The sequence below is a fragment of the Saccopteryx bilineata genome, chromosome 1, assembly GCF_036850765.1.
Source record: "Saccopteryx bilineata isolate mSacBil1 chromosome 1, mSacBil1_pri_phased_curated, whole genome shotgun sequence".
Taxonomy (NCBI): Eukaryota; Metazoa; Chordata; class Mammalia; order Chiroptera; family Emballonuridae; genus Saccopteryx; species Saccopteryx bilineata.
In genome coordinates, this window is record NC_089490.1 from 51,316,224 (window position 1) to 51,339,849 (window position 23,626).

The 23,626-nt window shown below is 36.3% G+C and overlaps 1 protein-coding gene across 1 annotated transcript; it reads left to right on the forward strand.

Moving 5' to 3' along the window:
• Window positions 1-17,877: 17,877 nt before the first annotated feature.
• LOC136319213 (putative CENPB DNA-binding domain-containing protein 1) lies at window positions 17,878-20,352 on the forward strand. Its single transcript, XM_066252578.1, has 2 exons — window positions 17,878-18,492; window positions 20,242-20,352. The coding sequence occupies exons 1-2, from the start codon at window positions 17,878-17,880 to the stop codon at window positions 20,350-20,352; spliced, it is 726 nt and encodes a 241-aa protein (XP_066108675.1).
• Window positions 20,353-23,626: the final 3,274 nt, after the last annotated feature.

A 23,626-nucleotide genomic window follows, 5' to 3' on the forward strand; every position in this document is an offset into this window, starting at 1 on the left:
TGGATTCCCAACTGCAGTCCGAAAATACCTACCAGGATGGTAACCTTTAACAGGACTCTTGATACGTCATCAGCGCTGTTGTGTTCTCTGACTCAGCTGCCTGCGTCCACCGCCCTGGGCCGCGCCCGCTGGGGCCCCATCCTGCGCCCCTGGCATCCACACCACTGGAATAAGCCGTGCGCTCAGCGTGGGGCGCTGGGCCCGCCCAGCTTTCCACTCAGCAAGCCCCCGCCCACGCCAACCCCAGCCCCTGCACATGGGGCCCTGCGCTTGTGAGATCAAACGGTTCCAGGACTGCTCCACCACTGAGACATAGTGACCTGTCCCTGAGCGAGGGCTTCAGCGGGGCCCTGAAGCACCTCAAGTACAACAGTGGCCGAGCCCCCGGCCCTGAGGAGACCTAGGCACACTGGAGCAGACTGGAGCGGATTCCAGCCATTCCAGCCAGTTCTGCACTCACCCCCACCCCTTCTCCACCAACCAGACTGCGAGAGAATGTACCCATGCAGCTAGGATTGGGAGTCAAGAGAGGGGTTTTTGCACCAAACCAAGGAACAGAGAGACACTAATGTGTAATTAAAAGAGTATATTTCAGACCAGGAAAACAGAGAAAAAACAAGGACCCTTGAATTCAACTTAACAATCTATATTTCTGTACATATGCTTGGGGGCCTTAAATTTCATTTAAGGCAAGTGATTCTTTGTGATGTAAACCAGTTCTCGCCATCTTGCTATATGAGAAAGTTCTTGGAAATCAGAAAAATAACTTGAAGGAAGGAAAAGATTAAATTTGTCATTAGTAAAAACTGTGTGAAAAATGACTTACTTCATGTTTCATGGATGCATATGTTGCTATCTACATCTAAGGATGCACGAAATACTAATTTGGTATTTCCAAGACCATCAAAACCAAGAAAGAGATTCCCATAACAGTAATGAAACCCATAAATTTCTGTCAAACTTCCCAACTTAATGCTTGTATCCAGAATGCCCTTACCTAATCTTGGGATCGTGGTGCTCATAGTCCTGGCCTCAGAGGCAAATTTGAACCCAGGATATGAGTCCAAGTTACATTACATGTAGTTACAGAGTATATAACTATATGATGCAGTGCATTTAGCCCTCTAAGACAGTTTCCTTCATTAAAAACTCAGGGATAGTAATACCATCTACCTTAGATGGATTAGGTTTTTAAATATATATATAATGTGATCTGTACTCAGTGTAATGTTAACTATTATTCCCCACAAGGTTCTTTAACTCTTCTTTTTCACACTATGGATAAGAAACTATATTCATTCTATCTTTTTTATTTCATAGCATTTAACACAGATATAGTACATAATAGTTTACTGAATGTATGATTTTATGAAATTTTAGTTTCAAATTTACCTTCCATAAAATCGTATGTCTGAGTCTTGGTTTCCATTGAAATACGACATGCACTGGGTTAGATATATATGCATTAAAATAAAAGTTTACCTTTATATAAATTTAAATATATTCATATATAAATATTGCACATATTTAGTATAAATATTTATAATCTTTTAGTAACTATTTGGCTTTCCCAATCTCTCAATAACTTTACATTTTTATAAATGATAGACAACCTATCTTTATATATTGATAGATTCACTATTTTACATGTAACTCTTTACAATTCATACTACTGTCCAATTTTAAATAAATGCCATTATATCCTATGTGAGAGTCATACAAATTTAAATATAGAGGGTATACAAAATATTTCTTTTATGAGTAGTGATAATGGTGGTGATGATGATGGTTATAATGATGGTGATGGTGATGATGATAGTGATGGTGATGATGATGGTGATGATGATGGAGATGGTGATGATGATGGAGATGGTGGTGATGATGGAGATGGTGATGATGTGGTGGTGATGATGACAGGAATAAGAGTAATGAGAATGAGAATGACAGCTAATATTAAATTCTCACATGTTAAATTCTATATAATGAATTAAGTGCTTTCATGAATTAGAAAGTAATCTTTTCAGCCAATCCCTGCAGTAACTAATATAATCTCATATTCTATAAAGAAACTAAGCTTTAGATATGTTATCAGATTTGCCCAAAATAGCTTATAGCAGACAGAGTGTTGATCCCAATTGAGACTAACTCCAAAGCCACGTAGGCTAATGATAGCCTATTTGATTTTAGTTTTTTGTCTTCTCAAATGTCTAGATACATGTTTAACTAATTTGAGTTAATAAAGCAAAATCTTGTGTTGAATTTGCCCATGCTAACATTAGACTCTGGCCATTGGTTTGAACATGTTTAAAAATCACCCATGAGAACATCAAGGGATATTTTGTGAGAAATATTTTATCTTCAAAGAACTCCTTAGCACACATAAAATAACAAGGCTGCATTGTGAGGCTCTCCTGTTGCTTTTACTGTTTTAGCCTATTACCACAATCCTTACTTGTCTTCTGAATGCACAATGTACTTTGGTTAATAATATGTATAATTTTAAAATAACCTTTCATACTAGATGTGTGGTTAAAGAAAACAGTGACAGAAGGGAGAATAAAGTTATAAAAAATATATTCTTTAAATTTAGTTATAGAAATTATTAATGTGCATTTCTTTCTTAATCTCTTAAATCCTCAGTTACCCCATCTGTGCAATAGTTATAGCAACATGTATCTCATTTGAACATCATGAGGAATGAAAGCTTTATAATTATTGGGACAAGCAGAGTTGTCTCCCCTCAAAGTTTATATGTTGAAGCCCTAACTCTCAGTACCTCAGAATGTGATTGTATTTGGAATCAGAGCCTTTAAAGATGTAATTAATTAAAATGGGGCTGTTAAGGTGGCCTTAATCCAGTCTGATGGGTATCTTACTGAGAAGAGGAAATTTAGACACAAAGAGAGATAGAGACCAGGGGCATGTGTGCACAGAAGGACAACTGTGAGAAAAGGTAGGAAGTGGATAGTGGTCTGCAGGCCAAGGAGAGAGTCCTAGAACAGACCTTCTGCTTATGAACACCTTGATCTCGGACTTTTATGAGAAGTCCTCTAGAACTACAAAAAAGTACATTTCTGTTGTTTAAGCCACTCCATCTGAAGTATTTTGTATGTGCAACCCTAGCAAATAAAGACATATACACATATTAAAATGCATATACATGTAACATATATGTGTGTAAAAATATGTTCTTGCACCTCTAGCAAACATAGGTGGTTATTATTGGTCTTGATTTATATAATATAACCCATCATACAAAACAGTACAGGGATATAGAAGGTATTCAAATATTTATTAATGAATTTATTAATTATTTCATGTCTCTTAATTCTGTCTTCCTTACTGGGTTATAAGCTCTTCCAGGGCAGCAATATTTTTTGAGCAATATTTTACTAGAGAACCTGGCACAGACCTGAATAGAACATGAATATTAATTATATTACAGAATTCTTGTTCCTCCTGTGTAAATCTAATTTTAAAATTATATTAAGGAAAATTTATTGAGGTAAAATTTAAGACTGAAAAACTGCCCCTGAGTATATATATTCAATGAATCATATTACTGCTAATATGATCTAGATAGAAAATTTCCATCATCCCCCAAACTTCCTTCCTGTTTCTTTGGAGTCAAGCACCTCCCTGGCTCCCTGCTGCATGTGGATATTGTGAATGTAATTTTCTATTTCTTATTGCCTATAGTATTGCCTGTTCTAGAATATTATGTACATGAAATCATAAGAAAATAGTCTTTTGTGCCTGGCTTCTTTTACTTAACATACTGTTTTAGGGAGTCATTTATATTGCTGTGTATCAGAAGTTTGTTCCTTTTTATTGTGAAGTAGTATTTGGTAGTATAGATCTACCACAGTTTCCTTATCCATTCACCAGCATGTCCACTGATGGTCATTTGAGTTTTCTTTTTCTAGAATTTGACAATTTTGAATAAAATGCTATAGATATTTATGTACAGGTGTGGTGTAGGTCATGTATTTTCATTATTAGTGGGCAGATATTAAGAGCAAAATGTTGCCCCTGGTCTGATAACTCAGTTGATTAGAGCATCATCCCAATAAGCCAAGGTTGCTGGTTTGATCCCCGGTCAGGGCACATACAAGAATCAACCAATGAATGCATAAATAAGTGGAACAACATATCAATGTCTCTCTCTCTCTCTCTTTCTCCCTTCTTCCCTAAAGTCAATGAAAATAAAAGAGCATCATTTCTGAGCCATAGAATAAGTTTGTCTAGCTTAGCTTTATTAGAAAATGCCAAACAATTTTACAGTATGTCTGTGCCATTTTATATTCCCACCAACAATACTCTCATAAATCACCATATTTTTCACTCCATAAGATGCACCTTTTTTCCCCAAAAGTGGAGGGGAAAATGCCAGTGCGTCTTATGGAGTGAATGTTCTTTTTTTTTTTTTTTTTTTAGCTGATGCAGGTTCCTGGACAACGAGAAGAGTATTGGAACATTAAATTCTCTTTTCATTGGTTAATAATAGTGCTAATGGTTGTTAATACTGCTGTTGAGTTTACATCATTTAAATATCATTGTGGTATATTTTATTCAATATTTTAACACACCATTTGGTTCAGAATATTTTTTTCTTATTTTTCTCCTTAAAACCCTAGATGCATCTTACTGTCAGGTGCATCTTATGGAGTGAAAAATACGGTAGTTTAGCAATTATGAGAGTTCCAGTTACTTTACATCTTTGCCAAACTTAATGCTGTTAGTTTTTGTTCACTTTGTCCATTCTAAAATATTTAAGGTACTATATAGTTTCATTTACTTTGCAATCCTCTGATGGCTAATGATATCAATCATGCTATTGATGATTTTTATGGTATTATTTATAAAGTGCTCATTCAAATTTTTCATACATTTTAATTGGGTTTGTTTTATACTGCATTCTAAGAGTTCCTTATATACAGTGGATTCAAGTTCTCTATAAGATGGGTTCCACTTTTTCTCATATTCCTTAACAGTGTTATTAAAGGCACAAAAATGTTTAATATTTATCATATAAATTTTGTCGGTTTTTCCTATTATGGTCTGTGACTTTGTGTTCTAATAAATACTGACCTAAACAAGGTATAAAATATTTTCACCTGTTTTCCTCTAAGAATTTTATAGTTTATACTTAGGTTTCTGGTTCACTTCAAGTTATTTTTTTAATATGATATAAAAGTAAATCTTATGAGTCTACAGAAGCTGAGCAGGGCAGCACAGGACAGTGTGGACATTACTCATTCACAGGGTCACCAGGAGTCAAAGCCCACTAAACAGCATAAACAGACAAGGAGAAAAGAGCCTTCTTTTACATGTGTGGTTGTTCAATTATTTCAACACAATTTATTTAAAAAAAGATTTTTTTCCTAGTTGAATTTTTTACTCTTTGTTGAAAAACAGTTAACAATCTGATGAGGTGGCGATGCAGTGGATAGAGCATCAACCTGGGGTGCTGAGGACCCAGGTTCAAAACCCGAGATCCTTGGCTTGAGCACCAGGTGGTGGGTTCACCAGCTTGAGCATGGGGCCTCCAGCTTGAATGTGAGATCATAGACATGACTCCATGTTTGCTGGCTTGAGCCCAAAGGTCACTGGCTTGAAGCACAGTGCTGCTGGCTTGAACTCAGGGTCATTGGATTGGTTGGAGCCCCCTGGTCAAGGCACATATGAGAAGGCAATCAATGAACAACTAAAGTGCTGCAACAACAAAGCTGATACTTCTTATCTCTCTCCCTTTCTGTCTATCTGTCTGTCTGTTTCTCACTCTCTTTTGCTTGCTACAAAAAATGAAAAAGAAACAGAAAAACAATTAACATATATAGGTCCTGACTCTCTATTCTGATCAACTGGTCTACATTTCTATCCTTACTCCAAAACCACACTGTCTTATGTGTGAATGCTTTTTTTTTTCTTTTTTCTAATTTTTTCCCTCACCTGAGACAATGGCTCTGATGGCTTTGACATAGGAGCACCATACTGTCTTGATTACTGTAGCTTTAATAAATCTTGAAATCAGGTAACATGAGTTAATAAAATTGTTATCATTTTAAAAATCATGTTTACTATTCTATGTCCTTTGTACTTCAACTTAAATTATAGGTATAATTTGTTTATATAATCATTTTCTAAGATTTTGGGGGATTTTGCTGGACTTATAAATTATTGTGATGAATTGACATTTTAAAAAATATACGGAGATGTTTTGATCCATGTCAACAGTATAGAATTCAATTTACTTAGATCTTTAATTTCTCTGATCAGAATTTTGTAAGTTTTATCACGAATATTTTGGATAAATATTGTTAGAAATATTTCTAATGATTTTTTTTTGTTTTATTGCTATCATAAATTCCATTTAAAAATTTTTGGCATCCTGTTGATTACTGATAAATTATAGAAAATACTTATATTTATTTATATATTGAGTTTATATATTATGAAGTTGCTAAATTTATTATTGCTAGTTGATTATTGATACATTGAAATTTTTGACTCAGTTATACCATTCATAAATAGACAGCTTAATGTTTTCCTTTTCTATTTTTATGCCTTTCAGTTATTTATCTAGTCCTAATGTACTTAGTAGAATCTCTAGCACAATTTTAAATAAAAGTGGCGAGAGTAGGCATGCTTGCTTTTTTTCAAACCTTGGAGGAAATTAATTTAATATTTTACCACAGGGTCTAATGTTAGCTGGAGGTTTTTGTTGTTATTTTTTTTTAATATCCATTGTCACTTTAAGAATGGTCTTTTCAATAAAAAGGATGTTATTTTCTAAGTTTGATACAAATATTTTATAGCAAATGGATATTGGAACTATGTCAAACTAAAACACTTCTCACTGCACAACAAAGAAAATCCATCTACAAAATGAAAAGACAACCAATGGAATCGGAAGAAATAATTATAAACCACATACCCAATAAGGGATTAATATCTGAAAATATATAAGAAATTCATACAACTCAATAGTAAAATAATAAATAACCCAATTTAAAAATGGACAAAGGACCTATATAGATTTTTTTTAGTTAAAGTAGACATACCTGTGATTACTAGGTATACGAAAAGGTGCTCAACATCACTAATCATCGGAGGAAATGCAAATCAAAACCACAATGAGATATCACCTCACACCTGTTAGGATGGCTATCATCAAAAATACATGAATAACAAATTCTGATGAAGATTTTAAGACAGGGGAACCCACCCTGTGCCTGGTTGCTGAGAATGTAAACTGTTATGGCCACTATGAAACAAATAGGAATGTTTCTCAAGAAGCTAAAGATAAAACTACCATATGGTCCTGAAACCCCACTGCTGTGTATCTACACAAAGGAAACAAAAGCATTACCTTGAAGAGACATCTGTACTTTCATGTTCATTGCAGCATTATTCACAACAGCCAACATATGGAAACAGCCTAAGTAGCTGTCAATGGATGAGTGAATCAAGAAAATGTGACTGAGAAAGATAGATAAATGTAAAGATATAGATATTGATTGATGTAGATAAATTTTCTCTATCTATCTACATGAACACACACACACACACACACACACACACACTCACTCACTCACCAGAATATTTTGTCAGCCTTAAAAAAAGAAGATCCAGCTGTTTGCAACCACATACATGAAACTGGAGGAAATAATTATGCTAAGGGAAATAAGCCAGATAAAGATAAATACTGCATAACATCACTTTTACAATGGAATTTAACAAAAGAACTCATAGAAATAGAGTAGAAAATTGGTTGCCAGAGGCTGGGTGTGGGGGAAACAGAGCAGTTGGTAAGTATACAAACTTTTAATCATAAGATAAGTAAAATCTGAAAATCTAATGTATAACTTGGGGACTATAGTTGATAACACTATATTGTCTAATGGAAATTTGCTTAGAGAGTAGAACTTAAATGTTCTTCTCATCTATCCAAAAAAGGTAAATATGGTAGGTAATGAATGTGTTAATTCCTTTGATGGGGTGATCCTTTCACAATGTATATATGATATATGTATCATATCATCATCACATGGTATATTAAATGTCTTAGTTTGTCAATATATCTCAACAAAGCTGAAAAAAATGTTTAATGATATATATCTCTCTCTATGCACTGATTTAATTTCATCCTAAAAAACTTATATATATTTAATTCAAAATAAATTCTAATTCCCCTTTGATTTTTTTCTTTGCCCCTTGATTACTTAGAAATACATTTTTTTATTTCTAAATAGGGGTATTCCCAGATATCTTTCTATTATTGATTTATAGTTTAATTTAGTTACACTTGCAGAACATGATTTTAATATATATTGAGGCTGGTTTTTATGGTTTAGTACATGATTCATCTTGGTGAATGTACTTCAAAAGAATCTATATTCTGGGTTCAGTTATCTGTAAACATGAATTAGTTCAAGTTGATTGATACTATTATTAAGATTTCCTATATCATTAGTGACTTTACCTTACTTGTTCAATTACTGAAAAAGAATGTGTTATGTCTGTTTTTAATTGTTAATTTTCTGTTTTGACTTCCATTCTCTCAGTTTTTGCTTAATGTAGTTTAAGACCATTTTTTTTCTTGTTAACATTTTTTTTACTCTTCTGGTTTCAGTTTTAATTATTTCTATCAATTTCTCCTTATGTTTGCTAGTTTTCTATCCTTTTGTGACTCGTATGCTGGTAAATCTATCAAAAATTTATTTGTCTTTGATATCTTTTTATTACTTGTGGCATTTCTAGTTGACTTAATAGTTTCCTGTTTACTGAAATCTTGATGCATGTTTACACATTTTGCACTATATCTTTTAGCATATTAATTGTAGCTACTTTAAATTCAAAGATTTCTAGACCTTGTTTAGGTGCTTCTTTATCTTTTAATGATGGGCTGCTGGCTCCTTGCCTTTTTGTATACCTAATTATGTTCTTCTGTCAGCCAACAGTGGGCAGCGTTGAGCCAACCTAATCATCAGCTGAGTTGTTTGGGCAACTTGGTAGAGCTTCTTTCCAAACATCACATACGTCAAGTTCCCCGGCACTGATCTGCTGGTATCAAGCTTATGGTTGTACTCAGGTTGCCCAAGAACTTTTCTCAGTGTGTCAGCACCACCCTCAGCTTCCAGTAGGACCTGCGTGCCTGAACCACAGAGGTGTTGTCCGCAATCCTACTCTTCCTCATTGTTAGACTCCTGTGACATTTTACCTGGTGAAAACCTCATGGTGGAAACAAAGAGTGATAGTGCTATTCCCCTGGTCCAGGATTTATTTATTTATTTATTTATTTATTTATTTATTTATTTATTTAGTATTTTTCCAAGTCAGAAGTGGGGAGGCAATCAAGACTCCTGCATGCGCCCAACCGGAATTCACCTAGCATGCCTACCAGGAGGCAATGCTCTGCCCATCTGGCGCATAGCTCTGTTGTGGTCGGAGTCATTCTAGTATCTGAGGTGGAGGCCGTGGAGCTGTCCTCAGAGCCTGGGCCTACCTTGCTCCAATGGCTGCGGGAGAAGAAGAGAGAGCTAGAGAGGAAGGAGAGGGGGAGGGATAGAGAAGCAGATGGGCGCTTGTTCTGTGTGCCCTGACTGGGAATCAAACCTGGGACTTCCACATGCTGGGCAGACGCTGTACCACTGAGCCAACTGACCAGGGCCCAGCTTTTTTTTTTTTTTTTAAGTCAGACTCATACACGAGGTCCCACATATCTCGCTCTTTTACTCACTTGATACAAACACGTCCTGGCATCTGTGTAGGGTTTTGAGAGAAAATGTTTATTCCTTCCTCAGTCATAGCAGAACTGTTGGTATCAGTGTAACATTCTGGGTCCAAGCTGCTTCCTCTGGGGCAGATAGCTTTTGCTGTTTCTTCAGTGACAAGGTACCTTTGCGTGAGAACTCTATCAGGAGGATTGGATCTTACCAAAACAGGAGACTGCTGTTTCTTTTTACTCAGTGCATGGCTGGTGGTGTGGTCCCCAAGGGCTTTCTTTTTCTGTCTCAAATGGAGGCAGGTTTTGCTTCTGTCCCTTCTCCAGCAGCAGATGACCTCTCCTTCTACATTTCTCCTAGAAGCAATGGATTCCCATCTGCGTTCTATGCCAAGATGCTGGAGGTTTTTGCTTCATACATAAAAAGACTCAAGACCAGGACGACAGTTTACATCCCTGCACCATTGACCACAGCTCTTTCTTGTGCTGCCCCTGATCTTTCTCAGGAGCATCCAGCCCATGAACAAGAGATGGCAAGTGAATGCACACATCCATTGGGTCTGGAGTTCCCAGATGATGTAAACTTTTATACTAGCCCAAGTCCAGCCTTTAATATTTATAATATATTAAATTTTAACTGTTTTCTTCTCATCTGCTTTTATTGAAACCATCTCTTTGTCCCTGGCTCTGCCAAAGATAAAACAATTCACCTGTCCCATCGATACTGAGAAAAGCCTTTGGAATATAGTCCACCTGGTTGCCTTGAGGCCTCAACTCTGATAATTACATAAATAAATAAATGTTATAATTTTGTAAATTATAACCATATAGTTATATTGCCACATGATGGCCCTTCCTTGCATACACAGAATGCAGACGTCAGCCTGGACTGATTCCAAACCTTGCAGTGAGAATATGCTTAAAGGGTAGACTTTGGTCTTAAGAGCACACTTGCACTTCTTAGTCCCTAGACACTGTAGCTCTGTGTTCTTCCGAGGACCTTCCTCAGCAGGCACACTGACGAAGTGGATACTATATGGCATTCTGTGTAAAGTAAAAGTTTCACTGAGAAGGGTAAAGGTCATATTATTGAATCTATTTTGAAACATTTTAAAAGAACTCCTAAAGTTCTGTAAGCTTTGTCCATGAGGCCATTCAATGCATATTATTTTGATGTAATAGCACTGAAGAGACAAAAAGATTCAGTCTGTAATAAAATTTCAGCTGAAATTTAAATCATGGTTATACATTTGTGCCACACATATTTCTTCTTTCTAAACTTAGGAAAATGCCAAGAACAAATGGGGCAACATTGGTGTAGGAAATCCACAATTTTTAAATCTACTTAATAGCATACATATAGTAGCAATAAATAAAATATGAAAAGAGAGATAAACAAAAGAGCAAATACACTCTAGTAAAATATATGTTTGTGTAAGCTAGGAATGAAACACACACAGAGCGGGGAGGAGAAGGAAGACAAAGGCTTGCAAAATCTCAGGTTTGGGAGGAGGCACTGGAGACTGACATTTCCTTACAGAGGGTAGTAGGGACCAAAAGGTCCTTCATATGCCTGAGGTCTAATTCACTCCTCGCTTAAAAAAAAGAGTTATATACAGAAGTCAATAGCCTTTCTATATGCCAACAATGAAACAACTGAGAAGGAACTCAAAAGAATAATCCCCTTCACGATTGCAACAAAAAAAATAAAATACTTAGGAATAAACATAACAAAGAATGTAAAGGACTTATATAATGAAAACTATAAACCATTGTTAAGGGAAATTGAAAAAGATATAATGAGATGGAAGAATATACCTTGTTCTTGGCTAGGAAGAATAAATATAATCAAGATGGCTATATTACCCAAAGCAATATACAAATTTAATGCAATTCCCATCAAACTTCCAATGACGTTTTTTAAAGAAATAGAGCAAAAAATCATCAGATTTATATCGAACTATAAAAAACCCCGAATAGCCAAAGCAATCCTAAAGAAAAAGAATGAAGCTGGGGGCATAACAATACCTGACTTCAAACTCTATTATAGGGCCACGACAATCAAAACAACATGGTATTGGCAGAAAAATAGACACTCAGACCAATGGAACAGAATAGAAAGTCCAGAAATAAAACCACACATATATAGTCAAATAATTTTTGATAAAGGGGCCAACAACACACAATGGAGAAAAGAAAGCCTCTTCAATAAATGGTGCTGGGAAAACTGGAAAGCCACATGCAAAAGAATGAAACTGGACTACAGTCTCTCCCCCTGTACAAAAATTAACTCAAAATGGATCAAAGATCTAAACATAAGACCTGAAACAATTAAGTACATAGAAGAAGACATAGGTACTCAACTCATGGACCTGGGTTTTAAAGAGCATTTTATGAATTTGACTCCAATGGCAAGAGAAGTGAAGGCAAAAATTAATGAATGGGACTACATCAGACTAAGAAGTTTTTGCTCAGCAAGGGAAACTGATAACAAAATAAACAGAAAGCCAACTAAATGGGAAATGATATTTTCAAACAACAGCTCAGATAAGGGCCTAATATCCAAAATATACAAAGAACTCATAAAACTCAACAACAAACAAACAAACAATCCAATAAAAAAATGGGAAGAGGATATGAATAGACACTTCTCCCAGGAAGAAATACAAATGGCCAACAGATATATGAAAAGATGCTCATCTTCTTTAGCTATTAGAGAAATGCAAATCAAAACGGCAATGAGATACCACCTCACACCTGTTCGATTAGCTGTTATTAGCAAGTCAGGTAATAGCAAATGTTGGAGAGGCTGTGGAGAAAAAGGAACCCTCATACACTGTTGGTGGGAATGTAAAGTAGTACAACCATTATGGAAGAAAGTATGGTGGTTCCTCAAAAAACTGAAAATAGAACTACCTTATGACCCAGCAATCCCTCTACTGGGTATATATCCCCAAAACTCAGAAACATTGATACGTAAAGACACATGCAGCCCCATGTTTATTGCAGCATTGTTCACAGTGGCCAGGACATGGAAACAACCAAAAAGCCCAGCAATAGATGACTGGATAAAGAAGATGTGGCACATATACACTATGGAATACTACTCAGCCATAAGAAATGATGACATCGGAACATTTACAGCAAAATGGTGGGATCTTGATAACATGATACGAAGCGAAATAAGTAAATCAGAAAAAAAAAGTTTCCCTTCTCAGTGAAACTTTTACTTTACACAGAATGCCATATAGTATCCACTTCGTCAGTGTGCCTGCTGAGGAAGGTCCTCGGAAGAACACAGAGCTACAGTGTCTAGGGACTAAGAAGTGCAAGTGTGCTCTTAAGACCAAAGTCTACCCTTTAAGCATATTCTCACTGCAAGGTTTGGAATCAGTCCAGGCTGACGTCTGCATTCTGTGTATGCAAGGAAGGGCCATCATGTGGCAATATAACTATATGGTTATAATTTACAAAATTATATTATTATTCCATACGTAGGTGGGACATAATAGTGAAACTAAGAGACATTGATAAGAGTGTGGTGGTTACGGGGGGGAGGGGGGAATGGGAGAGGGATAGGGGGTGGGAGGGGCACAAAGAAAACAAGATAGAAGGTGACAGAGGACAATCTGACTTTGGGTGGTGGTTATGCAACATAATTGAACGACAAGATAACCTGGACTTGTTATCTTTGAATATATGTATCCTGATTTATTGATGTCACCCCATTAAAAAAATAAAATTATAAAAAAAAAAAAAAAAAAAAAAAGAGTTATGAAAAACTGCTGCTGATATCCATCTGTGGCTTGGGTTTATATGAACATTTAAGGTGAAGAGATGGGAGGATATTAACACAGCCTCATAAATAAGAAATAAACCAGGTCTGGCTCTGTAACAAGCTGGGCCCACAATATTTACAAGGTAGTAAATCTGATTCTAGATGCTGGTTCTTATGGAACATGGTTCAACAGAAAATAACATAGGGAGAATAGCGGGTGACAGAGAGAAGGGGTGGGGAGGAGAGGAAGGAGGGGGAAGAGATAGGAGAGAGGGAGAAGAAGGGGGAGTGCAGAGGAGAGAGAGAGACCTTTCCAATCAAAATGAGCCTGCAAACCAAAATTTTGTATTGCTTGAAGATGTACATATCAATAAAAAAGAAAACAAAAATCAACAACTAGATCATAAATTCACTACAAAATAAAGTTAATTCAAAAAAGTATTTGATAAACATTTTAAAGATGCTTTACATTACAAGTTAAGAAATAACATTGATAAGAACTATTAAAAAGGCAATGTGTATAAGTACAGATGAATGGTAAAAGAACCAACTAGAAATCTTTGGGAGAAAAAGTCATTGTTATTAAAACTCTAATAGATTGTTAGGATAGTGTCCCCCAATGAATCACAACCCCCTATTCCACACCCTTTTCTTTTTTTTTTTTTTAATTTTTTTTTATTCATTTTTAGAGAGGAGAGAGACAGAGAGAGGAGAGAGGGACAGAGAGAGAGAAGGGGAAGGAGCTATAAGCATCAACTCCCATATGTGCCTTGACCAGGCAAGCCCAGGGTTTCGAACTGGCGACCTCAGCGTTTCCAGGTTGACACTTTATCCACTGCGCCATCACAGGTCAGGCCCACACCCTTTTCAATGTGATTTCTCTACCCCTTCTGTTAAGAACTAGTGTCGATCCTCTACCTTTTCAAACTGGCCTGGCTTTCAGACCTACATTCACTCAAAGAATATGGCAAAAGTGACGTGAGAACTCTTAGACCTCAGAAGATCTTGGACTTCTGTGTTCTCTGTCATCAAATGCATCTTCATCATGTATAAAAGCCAGTTCTGTTCTCTCAAGGATAAGAGGCCACAGAGAGGAGAAACAAGAAGCCAACATCAAGTGCCCCACACACAAATGCGAACAACTTGAAATACCCACCCCAGTTAAACTTTGGATGACTGAAACCACGTGTGAGTGATCCCATAAGAGAACAGCGTAAGAAGTGCCTAACTGAGCCCAAACTAAACACACAGTTCTCGTTTTGAGCCACTAAATTTTGGAGTGGTTTATTATGAAGAAATTTGTAACTGACACAAAAGAAATGGTGCCTATCAATCTGCTGCTGCCATAAAAACCTAAAAGCATGGCCCTGGCTTTGGGACTACGCAGTGGATGGAGGCTTCATGACAGTGAAGAACTGTGAAGTACTAAACAGAAAAACGGTGAGAAACGGCTCTTTGCATCAGGAAATATATGGATCACTGATTCAAAACTATTGGCAAAACCTAAGGCTTCAAAAATTAGGGAGATAAAAAGTGTATTCAATGAACAAATAAAACTAGCCAAGGAGATATCCAGGCAGAATGTTAAAATTGATAATTGGCTTTTTGCGTCTGTCTGTGATAAATATGGCATGAGACAGATGAGCTAAAGGGAGAACCATCCAGCTGACAAGCAGAACTGAGAGAAAATATAAAGAATTGAGACATGCTGGATTATAAAATAAAGTATTTCACATCTCTACATTTTGCAGCTAAGGTATTAAAGTAGAAATCAAATAAAGTGTGTGGCTATAAGACCTGTAGCTGAGAACACAGAGAGCTTTATGGGAGTTCCCAGTAAATCCTCACAGCTAAACAAAGACTTTCTAAGAATCTTAAGGGGATTGTCTCACAACAAACTCACATACAGCTCAAAATAGAGATTAGTTCAAAAGAATTGTAAATGTGGCTTTGGGGGCAAGGAGGAAATTTCAATTAGATTCGTAAACAGTACAAAATCTTTTTAAGGGAGTTATAACAAGCTCAACTGCAGGGAGTAGAGACAGTTCAAAATAAAGTGGCTCTGGAATCCCACATTTCTACAATCAGGAAACAAGCTGAAAGATTGTCTTTCACAGAATTGGGTCCTTATTTGGGTTTCTACCTTTCCCTGGAAAAAGAGGCTATTAGAGCCTCTTATTAGAAGATGTATATGGCTGGATTTCAGAACTGCTATGATCTAGTGACTGCTATACTTCTCATCTCGTATCTTCCCCTTTTAACCGGTTATATCTATTTTATTATAGTAGAATAACTGTCTTATATGTTACATGTTGAGTATATAGGGTATGGATATCTTGTCTTTTTACAAGTCTCTACATTAAGAGTTCCTGTTCCTTAAAAACTACATATTAGGAATTCCATCTATCTCTTATGCCATAATCAGATAAAATTGTGGGATTATACTGAGACATTAATTATATTTTGCAAAGCCGGGGGTGGAGGGAATAGGAACCAATTGATCTAAATGGAGGGTAATATAATAGACTATTTTCATAATGCCTCCTCCCCCAAATCACACTTCTCTCGATCCATACCCTTTTGGAATATGACTTTGAATCTTTTGCCATTAAAATAATTCTCTATTCCTTGATTCTGGGCTGGCCTTATTCTTGCTTTAATCAATAAACTGTGGGGAAAATTATACTGTACAGTTAAAGACCTAGAAAATTCTGCTTTCAACTTCTTGTATGTTTCTTTCATCAAATGAACAAGCCAAAAATAACCTACTATAGAATAGGGAAGTTTACATAGATGAGTAACACTGCATCTCTGCCAACAGTCAACACCCAACTGCCAGTCAAGTAAATGAGGCCATCTTGAAACATACTTTCCACAAGAGCTGACTGTATCTGCATTGATTGAGTCCAGGCATGATTGGCAGAAGAACCATTCAGTGAAGCATAGGCCAAATAAAAGAATTATGAAATAATTAATGACTGTTTTGATCAAAAAGTTTATTTGGGGGAGAAAGGAAATAGTTATAAGATATTAGTGAATTAGAATATAATACAAACACTCAGATAAAAAATAAAGTGATAAATAAATTTTTTAAATAGAAAAAATATATGAAATATGAAAAACAGTTTTAAGAGAGGCTTCATGCATAATGGGAGTTCCAGAAGAAGAGAATGAAGAGAATAACAGAGCAAGAATATAAATAGAAGTAACTTTTGAGCTTTAAGTTAGGAGACTGTTTTATGACAATAAAAAATAAACCCAAAACTGAAGCACACGACAGTAAGACTATATCACATAAGTAATAAAGAGAATGTATTTAAAAGCATCAGAAGGACAAAAGACGTCAAACCAACAAAAGACTCTTCACTGACAAAATTGGTGTCAAAAAAATAATGATAGAGGCCCTGGCTGGTTGGCTCAGTGGCAGAGCATCAGCCCTCCCTGTGGAAGTCTCAAGTTTGATTCCTAGCCAAAGCACACAGGAGAAGTGCCTATCTGCTTCTCCACCCTTCCCCTTCTCCTTTCCCCTCTCCTTTCTCTCTCTCTCTTCCTCTCCCATAGACAAGGCTCCATTGGAGCAAAGGTGGCCTGGGCGCTGAGGATGGCTCCATCACCTCAGGCACTAGAATGGCTCTGGTTGCAGCAGAGCAACGTCACAGATGGGTCGAGCATCACCCCCTGGTGGGCATGCCAAGTGTATCCCGGTCGGGCACATGCAGGAATCTGTCCGACTGCTTCCCCCCACTTCTCATTTCGGAAAAATACAAAAACAAAACAAAACAAAAAAACAATGATGTAATATCTTCAAAATGTAGAAGCAAAAACAATTTAGGCTACAATTTTATATTCAACTAAACTATTTTCAAGAGTCTTTAAAAAAATCAAGAGCTGTTTTAGACATACAAAAGTTAACAGTTTACCACTCAAGTAATATCAACAAATTAAGTAAAACATGTGTTTAATTTTTATATAATTCTATAGAATAACATCAATGTGCACAGAAATAGATAAAACACATGATTGAGTTTATCGAATAATTAACAATAAAATAACTAAACCTTGCCTCTTCCATAAAAATGTGTTCCATGATAATTTTTTTTTATCTCTGAACTATAAGATAGGACTTGGAACATACATGTATTGATCAATTTACGACCTATGCAACTTATGATCACTCGACTTTACGACCACAATCAACCACAACTGCTCCGCATCTGGCAGCGCAAGCATTGCCCAGCTGGGTGTACGACAGTGCAGACCAGCTTCCAGCAGCACTTCCATCTCCGCGTACACCATTTCAACTGTTATCCCAGACTCGGTACAGCAATTTGTGTTTTGTGTCTTGGATATTATTCATCAAACCCCTCCCAAGATGTCTACCAAGAGGAAATTGTCTTTGTCTATGCCTCAGCCTGCCAAGAAGGAAAGAAAGGCCATTGATATCGACACAAAAACGAAGGTAATTAAGCAGTACGAAGGAGGAAAGAAAGTGAATGTGATCGCACGTGATACGAAGTTATCACACTCGACTTTGTCAACGATTTTGAAAGATAAACAAAGAATTCGTGAAGCTGTAAAAGGTTCTGCACCCATGCGATCAACAGTCATAACAAAGCAACGAAGCGGGCCCATCCATGAAATGGAGAAATTGATATATATTTGGATGGAAGGTCAAATTCAAAAACGGACACCATTAAGTCTTTTTCCTGTGCAGATGAAGGCGAGAAGTCTATTTCAGACTCTGAAGGAGTGTGCTGAAGAAGATTACAGTCAAGAATGTGTAGCAAGCACTGGCTGGTTCCAGAGATTCAAGAAAAGATTCCAAATGCATAGTGTTCGAGTGACTGGAGAAGCAGCGAGTGCGGATGAGGAAGGAGCACGTGAGTTTGTTGATAGTCTGGATGAATTAATTACAGAAATTTATGAAGAAAAAAAGAAACATACAATTCAGACAAAGCTCACCATGTTTATGAAAAAACCACCTCCGGTAACCCCAACTGCTGCCTCAGATGATGACATCAGCAATCCGCAGCCAAGCACCAGTGGCCAATAAAATGTTTCATAAATGTTTATATACTTTGATGTGTTTTGCAATTGGGAAAATGTTTCCTATGGTATTTTTTACACCTGTATTTTATATTTTTGTATGCACCTGTATTTTGTAATTTTGTATGTTTTGCAAATATTAAACCAGTTGTACTGGTAATGCAGTGTTTTACTTAAACCTGATGAATGTAAAAATAAGAAACAAAATGGTGTAGAGATGATACAAATGGCATAAAATGAACAAAGAAAATGATAATATATAACAATAATGAAAGAAAATTATGATAAAATATGACTTAAAGATTTTTATAACATCCTTTCACAGTACTGTATATATAGCCTACTCAACTTATGACCAAATCGTGTTACAACTGGTCTGCCAGAACCAATCATGGTTGTAAGTCGAGCACTAGCTGTAAGTTATATAAGTACTTAATAATTTAGGTTTTTGTGTTTGTGAAGAGGATAAAATTATTTTAAAATCTCAATTTAGCAGAAAAAATAGTTCAGTATGCATTTTAATAATTGAAAACTCTACTAAAAATAGAAATATAACCTAAATGGTTCAATAGAAGCTCAAAAAGGAGAAGAAAAGATACAAAAAAGAATGATAGTGAACAGAAATATTTAATTCAGATGGTAGAACTGAATTAAAATCTATCAATTATCATAACTAATGGAAATATTTTAAACTCACTATATAAAAAAGATTATAAAATTAGAGAAAGTAAACACCAGTCAGGTATGTGTTACAAGAAACACAACTGAAACAAGCACATTAGAAAAATTGAAAAGGCATAAGAAATGTAACAAGTAACTGAAACAAAAAATAAAATAGCATTCAACATAAGAAATCATTAGTATTGATAAATTAGTATTAATGTAGCAGCTGTTCATTTCTCAACCTCTGTACACTTTGCTATAAATGGCTCAGATCTGCCCTCTTTAGTGGCTCATTTGAACACTAGAGCAAAATAAATAAATAAATAAATAAACAAACAAGCAAACAAACAAACCACAGAAGTGCTAGGTGGTCTTTGTTCTACCCCAGGGATGCTTGCAGTTGGTGATCAACTGTTATTATACTACAAAAGCTCAACTCCTTTGCCTCAAGTCAGGAAATAACTTGAGGTATAATTTATGTTCTGGAGTTCACTGACTGAGCAAGGTGTCTCAGATGTTACCAAGACTATATCCTTTCTTTTTCTTGTTTTCCCCACATTCTTGTTTATCTTTGAGAGTACTTATTAAATCACTTACTCCTGAATCTTTGGCTTATTATTTTCTCTTTAATAACTATCCTAAGGCAACTACATATATATTAGTTTAAGAATTAACTGGGAGTTTCACTTATGCCTAGGATACGGAAAGTTGGAAAGAGCATTGCTCCAACACTGATAACAAGAAAAACTCCAGATAAGCTATAAAATCACAACTTTTTTTGAACCTAACAGAGAACTGAGGTCTCAGGGAAACCAATTAGTTCAGAATCCAAAGAAAGACAGATGTCTCCATGCAGAGATTGCACACACACTGAAACACAATGGCAGGGCATGGGACATGCCATACAAGTGGTTAAAAAGAATGTATCTCTTTTTACAGCAAAGTATTCATAAAGTCAAAGTATGAGCCAGTATAAGAGTATAAACCCCTGGGAGTCACAGACACTCTGTAGTCTCTTCCCCCACAGACCTCTGCTGGGGTTCAGAGGAGGAATGGGAAGCCAGGGAGACCCTCTCATGGTTGTGCACGCTTGGATGAGGAGACATCGTTATTACAGAAAAGGCATACGCCCCGTTAAAAGCAAAAGCCAATACTGGCTAGAAAACTGCAGCACCAACCACCAGTCCAGGGCACTCATGAAAGTAAAAAAGGTAGAAATAAAAAGTAACAACCTCTCTCCCTGGAGCAGGCACAGGACACTGTCCTGAGACAGGACCTGTCTAGGTCCCCTACTCCTAGGGGTAGGAGACTCTTTCCCACACATGACCTTACAAAGATCCACAGCAGAGTTTGGCTCCCATGGGAAGCGAGCCAGATTCACTAAGAAAATCCCACCCTTGAGTTTGAAGCTGGAACAAAATACAAGAAAATCCCCCTGCTGCTTAAAAGCAGGATTGCAAACACCAAGTAGTAAGTACTGGCAGCCCACCACTGGAGAGAACGAGGTCATGGGAAGACACCCTGTCATGAGCAAGGGCAACCGGGAAGGCAAAAAGCTGAGGGTGGACGGGAGCATGAAGAAAAACACCCCGGCAACTCGGTTTCTAGCCTAAAGCTGGTAATACACTAACAGTAACTATAGCAATAATAAAATTCCAAATAAGCTAAATTGACAACTACATTGACCCAAGTCTCCATATTAACGCCTAGAGGAAGAGACACACATTTCTATGCAAAAGTGCTGTTTAACTCAGTCTGTATTGTGCAGTCCTTGATGTCCAGAATTCAATTACAAACTTTACAGACACACAAAAAAATAAAGAAAGAAGAACCCAAGGTGATATGGCAATCAAACAGTTTGATTCAGAAAAGACCCCAATGTTGGAATTATCAGATAATATAATAAATATAAAATAACTACAATTAATAGCTTAAAAGTTCTAAGTGTAATTTCCTCATCTTCAGAATGGACATTTTTTAAAGTATCTGATTTTTATGGTTTTTGGGTTTTGGGTTTTTTGTGCAGAATAAATGAGATAGTGATATTAAGTGCAAACTTCCCAAAATTCCCAACACAGAGTAAAGACTTAGTAAATGATAGTAATTATGGCCACTATTACCTCAGACACTTAAAAGGTTACTAGTTTTATTCCAAAGGCTCTAAGCCAAGGTTGGGAAACTTTTTGGCTGAGAGAGCCATGAACGCCACATATTTTAAAATATAATTCCGTGAGAGCCATACAACGACCTGTGTACCTTACGCATTATCCAATAAAAATTTGGTGTTGTCCAGGAGGATAGCTGTGATTGGCTCCAGCCACCCGCAACCATGAACATGAGCAGTAGAAAATGAATGGATTGTAATACATGAGAATGTTTTATATTTTTAACATTATTAATTTCTTTTATTAAAAATTTTTCTGTGAGCCAGATGCAGCCATCAAAAGAACCACATCTGGCTTGCTAGCCATAGGATCCCAACCCCTGCTCTAAACATAACTATGCGCTTACCTAGACCCCTTTAGCTGATCACCACCACCTCCTCACTTCTTTTACCTCAGCGGGAGGTTTGCCATCCGGGGGAAGCATGAAATGGTAGCTGTGGTTTATTCTCCACCACGAAGTAACTTGGCTATGGATAACTCTCCCAGTTCTCTCACAAAAAATACCAGTGACCCCACTGTAGTCTATATCTGTGTTGTTATCATAGAACTCAAAATTCAACTTTCTACTTCTTACTTGTTTCTCCCTACCACAAAATCAAATCGGCTAGAGAGCACACATAGCAATTTAAAATATTATTTGCAATATATATAGTACTTTTGAAATTTTCCTCTTTACCTTAAAATCTGAACTGCCTTTACAAGTAAAAATCAAAGTCTGTAAGCACACACTAATCAGAGATATCCAATTGCATTGATGAATATTGTTCCTAAAATTCAAGACTATCATTTAAGAGGCAAGAAGACCTGGGTTACAGAATCAACTTTCTTCACCAATCTTTTCAGTTTATAGCCTCCTTTTATTTTTTATATTGCTTGAGTTATTTCTCCTCATAGAAGCTATGCCTTGAAATACAGACTGTAATTAATAAAAAATATAAAATTCAGGCAACAGAATGTGTCCATGTGTTCTAACCTAAGATTCTCCTTAGTTATGGCAAGCAGGCTTTATTTGTGGTGTGAATATCATTGGCCGGCTCCTTGTAACCAGCAAAGATACTGAGTGTATCTAACATATGACACTTTCATGGTGGCTATAGTGCTTTCAAAAGTGATTTGTCAAAATTAATGTCAGTGACAAGTATAACATAAGGTAAGGCTTTCAGGGCTCTTAGCATTTTTTAGCTGCCTTGCGTGATAACCTACTCTCAGAATCTTGACAGAAAGTGATACTATCATGGGGGTTTATGCACATGTGCTCATTTTCCCTACCTACTTCGTGCTTATTTCCTCATTGAGTTAGGATAATTTTTTAAAAGAATAATTATTTCAACAAGGCTAATCCGAGAACGATTGATATTATTCTCCTCATTTAGAGAGGATAAGTGACAAGCCCCGAGCATGTGACTTGAGTCCATCCTCCTGACCACTCTGCTATGTCATCTCTCAATATTCTGTAGGTAGTCTAACTCAGCCACTAATTGGGTGCCTTTGGGAAAGCCATTTAACTTCCCTAAGAAATAGCTTCCTCGTATGGAAAATGGGGATAATAATAATGTCTATTTCACAGTGTCATTGTGAGAATTAAATGAGTTAATATTTGAAAGCACTTACGACAGTGCCTGACATACTTATGTACTATGACGATGTTGGCTACAATAAGCTCTGTTACTTTAAATATCACCCTTGAGTTCTCTTATTGATATCACTTAGTATTTTCATAGGTAGCTTTAAAAATATCAGTGCAAACTCAAATTACATGAAAAGAATAACTGTTATTCTGTGGCTGGAATAAATTAGAACATTGACATGAAATGCCCTTGAGGTTGTGTGATCAACTGCCTGAAAATACCAAGTGAGCACACAGCTACTTACATCATTTGTGGAAGAAAAAATATTCATAATTTAATGACATTAATTATAATAGCTAGCAATTACTGGGCACTTACTTGGAACTATTCAAAATATTAATGTATTAATTCTAATTTCCAGAATAACCTTACCAAATAGATACTACCATCATCTCCATTTTGCAGATTTGAAAACTGAGGAACAGAAAAATATCTAATGCAAGTTCATACAGCTAATAACTGGTAAAGCCGAGATAGAATTGATCATGTCTTAGTACATCCCAACTTAGTCCTCTACTCTCTCCTTACTCCAGAGAGGTATAATTCTACTGAGTAATAAAAAAGAATATCATAGAAACAAATATATATATATATATATTCTTTCTAAAATGCAGTCTCC

Excerpts from the sequence above, each read along its gene's own strand:
- LOC136319213 (XM_066252578.1), top strand. The coding sequence starts at position 17,878 with ATGTCTACCAAGAGGAAATTGTCTTTGTCTATGCCTCAGCCTGCCAAG. Across the intron at positions 18,493-20,241 it reads TTATGAAAAAACCACCTCCG|ACCTCTGCTGGGGTTCAGAG; the intron begins GTAACCCCAACT and ends CTTCCCCCACAG.